This window comes from Artemia sp. Qi Xiang Cuo, chromosome 19 (assembly GCF_049724085.1).
Source record: "Artemia sp. Qi Xiang Cuo chromosome 19, ASM4972408v1, whole genome shotgun sequence".
Classification (NCBI taxonomy): domain Eukaryota; kingdom Metazoa; phylum Arthropoda; class Branchiopoda; order Anostraca; family Artemiidae; genus Artemia; species Artemia sp. Qi Xiang Cuo.
The window spans coordinates 55,124,206-55,137,562 of NC_142812.1; the positions used below are offsets into that span (position 1 = coordinate 55,124,206).

The window sequence follows — 13,357 nt, forward strand, 5'->3', positions numbered from 1 at the left end:
AAAAAGAACAATTTTCAGCAATCTGTCATCCTTCATCCGCACAACGTGCCCTAGCCATCTCAACCTTTCTTTCATTATAGCCCATGCGAAGAAAATTTCAAAAAATGCTAATATTAAATGCTACAAATCGTTTTATTCAAATATCTGATATTTGAGTGTGCTGAAAGCACGACCTGGGTGCTGGCCGCTTAAAAAATCACATACATCAGGTGCTGTACCAGGTGTGATAGAAGAGCGGCAAACATAGTGCAATGCGAGCCATGCACGACTCGAAGGGGCTCGGTGAGACCAAAGTGTTCTAAGCGTGGAGGAATATTTGGCAGTAAGAGAGTTTACCGTGGTATGGAGAGTAGGCCACTCCTCAAACATAGCAGTTGAAATTCAAGATTTGCCTACGATCCCTCTCACCAAAACGTCAGATCTGAAGAAGAAGACCTCGATAATTCTTCCTCTAGCATCAGAGAAAGTCTTCAATGTCTTATTGCGTTAATTAGTACCTCTATTAATTACATCTTGTTAAGCTCCTGTATTATCCTCCTTAGTTCAGTCCTTCACGGGTCGTTACACGTAAATCCACTTCAATGCAATGTTTTGTTTATGTGCATTTTTTATTTGGTTACAGCGGGTATCTTTTAGCTCACCGTTTGTATACCCATATTACGCCCGTCCAAATGCAACAGCTGTAACGTTAAGTCATGGAATTTTTGAAGTTAGTTATTATTTGTGCTTTGTCAATACTTGGCGAGTGTGGAAATTATAGTGCTTACAATTTTTGGGCAGGTACTAATATTATTATTTTTTCTTTGTTATTTTATAATTTTTCTTTGTTATTTTTGTTTGTTTCTCTGTATTCTTTTATTATTTAATAATTATTATTTTTCTTTGAATTTGTCTTTTTCATTTTATTCCAATTTGTGACTTAATGCGACGTACTGTATAACTTTTGGAATGTCAGAGTATCGTACGATTTAGCCTGACTGCCTGTGTTATCAACATGCCACTTGGAACATGTCAAACAGTTGCCACTCGGTACTGATTCCGGAATATAAATATTATCCTTATATCAGTTTGAAGTAAAAAGTAATGAAAAAAAAAACTTATGGAATTTTAAAGTATAGCTAGAAGACCCTCAAAAACAATAAAGAATCAAAATAAAAAGTCTGCAAAATAATAATCCTTTAGGTTATTCAAAAATATGTCAGCAGAGATTCCCAATCCTCTGCTATAAACATTGAAGAAAATCCTATTTTACTCTCTGTATCCATGATGGATGTGACTTTTTTTTTCTTTTCCAGCGCTAGCAGGGTACTGGAACATCAAAGAGAACTGCCAAAAAGTTCAGTTCTAAGCTAACTCTTGTATCTGTGTGCTTTCGACCTAATACCTGAAATTAGGTTTTTTTTTTACCAAGACCACACTGCCTTTCTAAGACGAACACATACACGTTCAAATGGGGATAAGCCCATTTATTAGACAGTGAAAAGAGATACAAAAGTCTGGATATTTTGACCACATATTCAGCGGTCATTATCAGCAGATATACTAGTATATGTGCTTATGACGATCGCTGTATATGTGGCCAAAATATCCAGAGTTTTGTATGTGTTTTCACTGTCTGTATTAAGTTTATTAAAATTACACTATTATGATTATCATGATCATAGACCCCTAATCGGAGTTTTCGACTCTACTATTATGTCAAAAAGTGTGATTTATATACTAAAAATTGACCTGAATTTAGTCTTCCAAATATCAATCAAATCTGAAATACTGAATTTTTTTTCAAATCTTGTTTTCATTGTTGATGATACATAATTATGACTTATCCCATTTCTTCAATTTTAAAGCTTTTGGCAAAGGAACGGTAAGGAAGACACTGAGATTCCTTGCGTAGTTTCCATATAAGGTCGTCAGCCGTGAGTCGTGAGCTGACTAGTGAAGCAGGCTTAGCTTCCCATCTGTTTTTCGCATGTAGCGAAAAGCTGCCAGATCGTTATTTGCAAAAGAAATTGGTGGGACTTGCAAAGCGAATCAAGGCCTGTGGAAAGTGTTTCTAGCTAGTAGTTTTAAGCACTAAATTCAAATTGCTACCCTCATGACTTTTAGAAAACATCCAATTTCGATTTTTTTTTTTTTTATATGTTTGATTATTAGCAGCTTAAACAATGAATTTTTTTTTAACAACCTCAGAAAGCCACAACTGTTGCACCATCACTAACACAATTTTGCTTAGAAAATCAATTATTTGAATTGAAATTCCGTTAATTTTCAAAGTAGCCTACCAAGGACCCCAAAAATGAAAACTATTTCTCTAAATTGGTTATGTGTAAACTTCCACATCCATATCAAACAGTTCGTGGTAACCAACTGTATGTAAGGAGCGACCCGGCTCAATAGTAACCGAAACTCTAAAATAAAGAAGTTTGATACCAGTAGATGCATCAAAAGAATCGGATTTTAAACTGATTTCAAATATATAAGTTTCATCGAGTTGTCTTACCCATCAAAAGCAGCGAGTCTGAAAAAAATTGCCTGATTTTTGAAAAAAGAAAGAAACACCTCCTAAAAGTGATATAATCTTAATGAAAATCACACCATCAGATTTAGCATATCAGAAAACCCTACTGTAGAAAACCCTAAGTGCCAAGCTCCTACCTGCCAAAATGTGGAAGTTTGTATTTTTTGCTAGAAGAAAGATCGCGGATGCGTGTTTATTTGTTGTTGTTTTTTCCCAGGGGTGATCCTATCAATCCAGTGGTCCTAGACTATGGTGAGAAGGGTCATTGAAACGAAAAATTAAAAGTTCTAGTGTCCTTTCTAAGTGACCAAAAAAATTGGAAGGCAACTATGCCCCCTCCTACGCTCATTTTTTTCCCGAAGTCACCTGATCAAAATTTTGAGATAGCCATTTTCTGCAGCATAGTCGAAAATTTAATAAATATGTCTTTGAGGACGACTTCATCCCCCACAGTTCTTCGAGGAAGGACTGCAAGATATGAACTTTTCCCATTGTTTACATATAGTATTGGTTATTGGGAAGTATACAGACGTTTTCAGGAGGGATTTTTTCTTGTGGGGGGGGAGGTCGGGGGAGGGGATTACGTGGGAGGATCTTTTCATGGAGGATGTTTTCATGGGGGAAGGGAAATTTCTATGAAGGGGGTGCCGGATTTCCCAACATTATTTAAAAAACGATTAGAAATTAAATAAAAAACAAGTTTTTTCAACTGTCAGGGGATCCGCCTTCTAGTCAATACCTCGCTCTTTACGCGAAGTTTTTTTTAGTACTTTCAAAAATGCTATCTGTTCAAATTAAACGGCCTTTGTGATTCAACGAACATAATTCAAACTTCAGCGTAAAGAGCGAGGTATTCACTAGGGGGTGAACCCCCTCATATGCGCAATAATTTCGGTTCGTTTTAAGTTTTGATGCTGCTCATTACTTTCAGTTGAAAAAATTTGTTTTTTTTATATAATACATCTTAACATTAAGAAAAACGGTAATTCAGTTCTTAATGAATAAGATATTCTGTTTTTTTTTTTTTTTTTTTTTTTTTTTTTTTTACATAAGCGCCCACCAATTTTAGAAATAAACAGCATATGCTAAAAATCGGCAGAAAAAATAAATTGTTATAGAGCTCTCGAGAGCGTAACTTTCCCGATTGCTTTATCAGAAGGAAAACACGACGTTAATTGGCAGCGAACTGGGTAAAAATATAGACATTGTATGACTTATTTATCAATGGTCTTCAGGTCATAAAATTCAGATATATAGAAAAATTAAAAAACAATCAACGAAGAAAAACAGCTACAACTCATATTCACGAAGCAATTCAGGCGATGGAGTGCTTAGAATCTGAGGTGTGTTTGAAAGTAACGGCTTTTCAAAATTGTCCCCCAGTTTCCGTTTTTAGGTTTGAAATCTAAACCCTTCTATTTTGCATTTTTAAGAGGAAATTTGCCACTTTTAAAACACTATTGGGCTGGTCTTTAAATAAGGGATAATCTGCTTACAAAGATTTCTGGCAAATTTCAAAGCAATTAATTTAGGATTTATGTGAACTAATAGGCTAGGCTAGGCATTAACTGGTTTATCATAAACAGTGGTGCAACTTTTTCCGCGGGAGAACTGACCTTCAATATTCTGTAATAACCAAAAGCAAAATCATAGAACATGCTTGTCTTCAGGTATGGATAGATTTAGATGGTGCCAGGTGGCAAACAAAAATTGATTTTGATGGCCTCGGTGCTTTGAATAGTTTGCATTATCAGCTCTTATTTACGGTAGGTTTCACTAGCCGGTCATATAAGACAGCTTCGCTTTTCATTGGATATTTACAGATGGTTTTTTTTCCCACTAATACAACGTTTGACGGAAATAACATCGTCATGAAAAGGACCGTTCAGGCTTACGCAAAAAAACGTGTATAACCTTATTCTCCGCGCCCAGTTTGTACATCAGATGTTTACAATTACCTCAGCAAGTTTAAAGTTGTGGCTTGCACAACTGCCATTTTGTTACATAAGCAGAGTCGGTACTCTCTTTTTCGTATAATGTCAGTAAAAAGAAAAAAACTCCCAAAATTCTATTGATATCCCATTTCATTAACTCATTTTTGTCAAAATAAAAGGGTCTTGAACGATATACGCCCTACCTAATATTCTCCTAATATATTTCTCTGGCGCCCGACCCTAATGAATATACCAAAGTAGGATGAAAATATAATACTTTAGAAACTAATAGGGATATATATTTGCACATGGGGGGGGGGGGGGTAAATTATATCAAGTCTGCATGCCTAATCTGTTAGGTACAGTTATTCTGCATATTATTATTAAGAATTATTTTCCAACCTCAAATTGTCCGAATAATTTACCCCCTCCCTCCCCCTAATATGCGAATATATAGCCCAAATTATATATTTTCTATCTATTATGTTACTTCTCTTCGTCTTGTCTTACGCCAAGCTGAAAGAAACCAACGAAAAAAAAACGGTTCTATAATGCGTTGATAATGAACAACTTGAGAGGTAGGGTGTTTATCATACAAGTACCAAATAAAATATTATACTTTTCTTCTTTTCGTTCTTAAATACACACTTGACGCAAAAGTCAGCAGCTTATTAGTAGACTAGAACCTTATACTTTGCCAACGCCCCCGTACAAACAGTTTTTTTTCTGGTAATTTTAATTCTACAGGTCATTACACTCTTTGCCAAGAGGAACGAGTATAACTTGATTGATGTTTGTGATTTTAATATAATCAATATTTTTCTTTACAATTAATATTAGTAAGGGACTTGGATTCAAAGAGAATAGGTTTTATTTGTGAAGATGTTAGTGGAGAAAAAAAAATGAGTGGTGCATTTACATTATTGGAGATTAATGATGGAACCGACAGCAGCAGCAGCAGTGATATACGAGTACCCAATGTGGCTGTGGAAATAACTGCTGGCTGTAGACTATGTCTTGAATGGGACACTATGTATGCTAGATACGTGATATTATTAAGCAAATTTAAGCAGGAGGAGCAGCTGTGTTTTGCTGGAAAAGTAAATATTCTCCATATAAATAAACTTCAGTCAGCGTTAGATGTCCTATCGAAATATATTGATGAGAACAAAATGCATCAGTGAATATTATTATTGTAATTATGTTCAATAAAACTGTTTCTAAATCAATGGTATTTTTTTTCTATAGTAGACTAGCGTATATTTTTTAGAGTACAAAAAGAAATTCTGTTTAGTCTGAAGTTGGTTGTGAGAGAGTTAGGACTCTAAAAAAATGGATAGATTCGCGAAAGATCGAATCATGAGGAATCTGGTTCTTATGGAAAAACATTTGATTCTAGATGATGATTTTCTAGAGTTGTCTATTCAAAGGAAGATATTTTCTCGGGGAATACTTGTCGATATAATGAAAACTGATTCTCCATCATTAGACTATTGTATGAAGCTTCTATATCGTGGTCCAAATGCATTTACACAATTTATTGATATATTGATCACGACGCAGCAAAATGATATTGTGGATATGCTTTTAAAAATTATTTTTTATATTTTTAGGACTTTTTTTTTCATAATATATTTGGTGCTCAATTATTATTCACTCCTCTCTCTCTCTCTCTCTCTATATCAGAAATATTTTTTATTTTTATAGAGAATTAACATTTTGGCCGTGAGAGAATCAAAAAAATGCAAAATTCTAAATAAATGTCCGTTATGTATGTACTCACTATGCCGCTGGTCATCATGTGAGAATTGCACAATGATTGAGGAGTATGATGAAAAGTGTAGATTATGAAACCCGGATAAATTGCATAGAGGATATGCTGTACAAATTAAAGGTTGTAATTCCTGTCTTGAAGAGGTGTGTGACTCTCATCCTAGAGGCCACCTATGCTCCAATTGTCATTATGATAAATGTAATCAGTGGGAGAGTACATATCCTGGTATGATTGGAAAGAATCCTAACCGTGATTTAAGTTTATTACTACGAGATTGGTATCGTCGCGGTTTTAGATTGTTATGGGAGGAGGAACCAGGTCAACGATTCAACTCTTGGAACAAAAAGAGACTATGGTTTCTACGTCATTGTTGTGAAGACACTGGGTGTTTTAATTATAATCCCACTGTTTTTTATTTGGCTGTTACGGAATATCATTCGACACTTGAGGACACTGTTTGTGAAATTGCTTCAAATACGCAAATTGAAACCCTGGAATTCTTTAGAATGAATGCGAATAGTATCATTGACTATACAAAGAGATATGACAAGAGTGAAGTCACACTCTACTGTAGAAAATGTGACCCTGACATTGCACTACATCAGAATCAGTACACGGTGAATTCAGATAATCTACCTGCACTAGTTGTTGTCGACAAATACCTAGTAGTGGATGAAATCTAAAGAGTAGAAAAAATCGTTTTATCATGTACATAATTTTTTTTATTAATAAACAATTTCACATACATCTTTAGAGAATTTTATTATTACGGCACTAAAATCAATATTAAAGACGCTTGTAAGTATTTTCTCCACTAGAAAGTCATTCAATTGAGGTAAGTCAACGTAGATGTTGAGAAACTGCTTGTAGGTGTAGCCACGACATCTGAACATGAAAAAGAGTAGTGCATGAAAGCCACATGTCTTGGTCGTTAAATCCTGTAGTCTTTGTTGATTTTGAATAGTGGTTTTCCCTCTTCTTTCAATAAAATTGTTGATGTATGGAATGTAGAATTTATACGATAGCCCAAGACGATCCAAAAATTCCATATTCTTAGCTGTTTGAAAGATGCATAACCAATGGCCAGTCTTCAAAGTCGATGGACTGCTATTAACAATGATTAGGGTATTGTTAACACTTGGAATTTTTTCAATGAAGTCCGAGGGTATGCAATAGGACTTGTATTGGGACATGTATGTATCCATACTAAATATATTGATTATTTGATTTGTGTTCATGGTGCAAGGTCTAGTAGAACACTGCCGTCGGGTGTGATCTCCCAATAGGTTTCAAATTGACTCAGTGATATTAGCGTGATACTCTCAGTCAGAGCATTGGCAAATGTACACTCTAAACGTACATTCCCTGTTCGTACTATGCTCATATCCTGTGTGCCTGACAGGTCCAAAACAATAAACCCATAATTTTTTGAAAACATAGATTTAATTATTCCATTTTCAAATAGTTGAGAGTCATGATCTAGAGATTGCAGATTCAACTCATACAGAGTTCTCTAGAAATTTTTGTCAAACGATATAGTGTACAGTGGATGACCACTCACTTTGCATACGAAGCTAGATAGACCGAAAAAATTAAAATCATGGGGGGATTCAGTCCAGGATCCAACGGCACTGCCACTCTTCACAAAGGCCAAAGCCAATTTTGATGGGATTTCTCCATTGATAAACGATGAATAGCTATAGCTACGAGAACCGCTGGCAATGTGACGTTGATTGGTGATTGTATGGGGGATAAGATGTTTAATGGTGCGACCAGTGGCTCTGAGCTTTTCCACTGCCAATGCAACAGAGCTCATAACTTTTTGTTTTCGAACGTGGAAAATTGCCGATGTGATAATAACATTTGTATCGGATGCTGCAGGAATTGTTTTTCTCAAAATGAAATTCGATGGGGCCATCTGCAACTTTATGTCAATCTTGACATTGGGGGGTAGCCATTGGGATATATTGAATATCTCATGATTTAATTTTCCAACTAGATGATACTCCTGGGTCACTGCTGTAGTCAACTCACCGTCAGTATCAACACCTGTTCGATATTCATAGCCCAATGATTGCCCTCTCATCTCCTTTCACGCCGTTGGCGTCATCATCATAAATTGTATGTAGCTTGTATAGTTGGATAAATTATTGCTAGTGCTCCCCCATCTGCCATTAATAAATACATTAATTTGCTTGAATAGGTGTTGTAGAATACAGTTTCATAGGAGATACCATCGCCGGCATTTGGAGTTGTATTACCTGACTTTTTCTTCACTACAACATTTAAATCAATAAATGTTGATGACAAATCAATGAAATAGTCTTCATTGGAAAATATTTGAAAGTGTATATTTTCCGAGAGGGGTTGTTGGGGGTGAAATTGTTCATAGTACCCATACTTGACACTAACATCAACATTTTCGGCATTGAACAGATTCAATGAGGAAGTGATTGATGTATGTGATTCCTTGTGGGGGAGATAAGTCATCTTAAGAGAAGAAATCCTTCTTTGATCTAACAATCTTTTTCTTTTTTTCTTCTTCTGCTGCTGCTTATTGACCTTCGTTGTTTTATTTCTCAAAGTCCTTGTTGATGTCCTTTGCTTCCTGCCTGGATGGAGACTGATGAGTGAATGACGCGAACTAATATTTTCCTTAACACTCTCCTTGAAATTCTTGCCCGACCCCCAGTCCTGGAGTGTGGAGGCAGCAAAATTTGACGCAGCAGGTACAAGATATTTCCTGGTAAGGGGTAGTGCAGAACGAAATAGCCTAGCAAACCAGCTACCAAGACCAAATCCATACATTGTAGTACGCCCCTTGTAGTAGTCCAATCCATTGCCTATTTGACGTGGACTCAAAGCACCAACATAACAGTCAATATCGGGACAGACAAATGGAATTCTTCTCTTGTTCATTGTTTAGGTTATTGTACCGTCGTTGTCGTTGACAATGGGTCGAAAATGAAATGTAATAACTGCTAAGCCTTTTGAAATTTCTATTTGATAACCTAATTCAGTTATTAGTGTTAACTGACAGAGTTACAAATAGGAAGTGTTTACGGGAATATACTGAAGCTGCTTTATATTGTAGTGGTGAACATGATCTTGATTGGTTTTTCGTTCAAGAATCTCGTAGGAGGGGAACATTTGAATTACCAACCCGAGATGTTTCCACAAATGAAGCGTAGAGAAATATACAAGTGTCCGTGGAGAAGCTGGGTGCATAGTCTGCATAGATAACATGGTCACTACCACTGAAATTTTTCGTCTTAATAATACGTTTTTTAAAACCAAGAACCTCACGTAAATTCTCATTGAGGAAAATTCTTTCATTCTCAAATGGATTGGTAATATAAATTCTCTTTTGTTCCGTCGAGTAATTGAAAGTGAAACCGACTTTTTTTCGACTTGCCATTTTTTGTTGATAACTCGACACAGGTCATGTATGTTATTGTATTCCCTGTAGGGGATGTTAGCAATAGGGTACTGATTAGAGTCAAAAGTTGCCATTGCACCTTCATCACTGAATTCAAACTGTATTATTTTTATTTCATATTTACGATCCTTTCAGGATGTCATAGGTATTTTTGAGAATACAATCGACAAGAGCCACTTCACATGCACCGTCAAATTTGATAGCAGGGGAGAGTTTTGTTCAAAAATCACTTGTCGTATTCAAGTCATTGTAGAGAGGATCGGAAATGTTGGGCATGAAATTTACATAAAACTCATTGGGCTTTGTCAATATTTTCAACACCAATCCAAGAATCAAAATCATAGTTGTATCCTAGCCAGTGAACAAGTAACTGTTTCTTACCCCTACGAGTACGTGTCTTTAATATTTTTTTTCAATTTGATAGATTTCACGAGCCTTTTTAACTTTCTGTAGTTCAAAGTAATAAGAACCATCGATTATCCATACATCTTTGGTAACCTGTTTGCAATAATCTAAGGGAGGAGATCCTAGTACGTTCGCCTAAGTAAAAATTCCACTGTACCATAATAACTTCTTATTTTAAATAAAATTAGTAATCATCTAAATTTTAACCGTAACACCAACAGTGATTTTATATTTCTTCTTCTTCTTGACTTTTGATTCATTGGAATATTGTTTAAGAAAGGTGTCAATTGTATTATGATCCGAATGATGAACTTCCGTTGGTGAAGAGTTGGACAATGATCGATGAGGTCGTTGATTATAAATCAACATGATTTTATCTAGATCATGAATAAAAGCCGGCGTATTTTTCAATGTACAATATCTTGAAATTAAAAGTCGAATAGTTCTTGTCAATCGTTCGACCAATACAGCCTTTATAGGACTATGACTATGATAGAGCAGTGTACTATATTTCTCTACTAATTTTGCAACATGAAGATTAACAAATTCACTACAGCGATCCGTTTGAATTTTTTTATATGAATCCTTTTCGAGAATGCTTTCAATGGCCTGAGCAACTTCAACACCTCTCTTTGATCGCAATGGAATTGCATATGCATAGCGACTAAAAACACTGATTGCAAGTAGAATGTACTTGTACGGTATATTGTGACGTCTTTGAAGCTCATCTAGAGTCAAGATATCTGCTTGCATTATATCCAATGGGTAAAAGGCTTTAGTTTTTCGATATTGATTGGCACGAAGTCTATGATTTCTATGCAGAGTGTAACTTGGTTCATTTTGTAGATAGTCTTGTACACTTTTAGTGCAAACACCCGTGACTTTGGGAAGAGTTGTTGGGGAACTTAGACTCCCCGCCTCGCCAATATTTTCATAAACACCTTTCAGAACTTCAGCCATTTTGAACGTAAACACGTTGTGTAACGTCCGCTACCCTTTTGTATACTGGCTGCTGCTGCTGGTGGTGGCGGGGACGTTGACTTGATACGTCTTCGCTTTTGTCTAGCTATCAGTGGTGTGCTAGTATTTTCCAAAATTGATTTAAAATCTTCTTCTTCTTCAAGTTCATCTTTTAATGTGGATGATGATGCACGTTCATTTATTTTTTTTAGAATTTGTCTATTGCCAATAAGACTTTTGGGGAAGTTTAATTTATTTATAAATTTATATAGATGAGTGTAAAATCATAATATTCCTTTACGATTTGTAACCATGTCATACATTAAATCGAGTAGATTATAGCTCTTACCCTCAATTATAATCCCTTCCCCATTTATCTCAGCTTGAATTTGACCACTATCAAAGCGATAGTTTAGGAGTCGTGTTATTTTTTCAAGAAATTTGTTGCGCCATATATTTACAAATTTAAAAAAAAATTAATACGAATATACCGTATTTAATTGTGTTCCAGCAGCAGCAGCAGGAGAAGACTCTTGAGAAGATGATTCTTTTTTGAGATCAGCAGCAGCAGCAGTGGGCTTTGATCGATAGTGTTTGTCCACTCGGCAAAGTGCATCTTGAAGTAAAATCAGTTTTTTATCATCATCAATAGTTTCATTGTCGAGGACTTTACTCAGATTGTCCTCAAAGAGTTCGACGGGTGAGAGAGCAAGTTCTATTAGAGTCAATTTATAGGGTTTTGCCATTTAGAGAAAACTGTTTACGAGTCCTGCAATTATTGGCAGTAAAAGTGTGAAAAAGCTACCGCCTGTCTGAAGAACACGTTTCTTTTCAAAGTTCTTCTCTGTCTTTAGAGTGGCCACTACAAGTACACTGGAACGATTTTGCGTTTCTTGTCGCTTAATTTCTTTCGGTAGTCGGATATGACACATAGTCGTATTTCAACGAACTCAATATATTGTGTTTATGAACTAGTTGTCGTTACCAGATGTTAGCCTGGCTTTTCTAAGCTGAGGTTTTGAAGTGATTAGAACTGAAAACAAATGTCTATTTTCATTCAGTTTCTTCTATGTCATGATAGCGACTATTAGTTCTTTTTAGTGTTCGCCGGGAGATATATTGTAATTTCAGTGTAAAAAATATCTGTGACTACACGTAGATCCTTGGATGTATTTTGATTAAGATCCAGCAGGATATAACCGTGGGGTTTATTAGTTGCCTGATTGTATGCTGAGAGCAGAAATTTAGGGGCACCTGTATAGATTTGTTTATTGAGGGTTATTAGCGAGCTAGAATCACGAACAACTCTGTAGATGATATAGTAGGTACAGTTCAAAGCAAGTGTTCGCATACATTTGCTCTGATGAAAGAGATTGTGTAGAACCAGAGTAACGGAAATCTGTTCATGATGAGAGCGAACAGTGAACAATTGCAGCATTTGCTGAGACCATTGTTCAACGGATTCAGCCAGAACGTCAATGATCAACCAGGAGTTTGGTTCAATAATGTTGAAAACATCAAGTCCTTATATGAACTATATCTGCATCGATCCCATGGCAGCAGCAAATGTTTCTATTTTATAGAACGACTCCTGCCAAATACTCTAGCAATAGTAAATTTTTTTCGGCTTTTTCGCAAACATTTTATCACAAATTTTAATTATTTTAGTTAAGACTGTTGTTTTGCCCGACATTGAGGGCCCACACAGAAATGATCTGAATGGTGTTTTAAATTGATACATGTCCCTTTCAACAGTTCACCTGGCCAGCTGACTGTAAACCCTAATTGTCTAATGACTATATAATTTTTTCCCTACTACTAGACAAAGACAAAGAATCATATTTTTTTTCTTTTATTATATGTACATAAAAATGTAACAATACATTGAAAAAAAAAATACACTTTTATTTATTCATAATAAAAAAAAATAAAACAACATTTACATATGTACACACACAGAGAAAAAACACTTTTTATTTATAGAGAAAAACAACATTAAATTAGAGAGAGCACTTGAAAAAATATACTTTTTTTAAATTTATTTATAATAAAAAAAAAATACAACAGCATTTACATGGGATGCACACAGAGAGAAAAAACACTTTTTTTTATAGAAAAAAAAACCCATTAAATTAGAGATGACACTTGAAAAAAAAAATCTGCTCTAAGTCCAAAAAAAAGATAACTTTGGTGACGGAGCGCCCCCCACGCTGGCGGCGGCCGGCCCCCCCCCCGGGCTGCGAGCCCCCCCCCCTCCCCGCCGCGAGGCCCCCCCCCCCCAAAGGTTTTTAGGAAATTATTTACAGGACTTTATTTAAACCGAGACT

The 13,357-nt window shown here is 35.7% G+C and overlaps 1 protein-coding gene across 1 annotated transcript in view; it reads left to right on the plus strand.

Annotated features, from left to right (window-relative positions):
- Positions 1 to 572: 572 nt before the first annotated feature.
- Positions 573 to 13,357, plus strand: part of LOC148941017 (neuropilin-2-like) — a 115,138-nt gene continuing 102,353 nt past the window's right edge. The window contains exon 1 of the mRNA XM_089104957.1: positions 573 to 780. Within this exon, the coding sequence (XP_088961083.1) occupies positions 696 to 780 (85 nt within the window). The 5' untranslated portion in view covers positions 573 to 695. The remainder of the gene's footprint in view (positions 781 to 13,357) is intronic.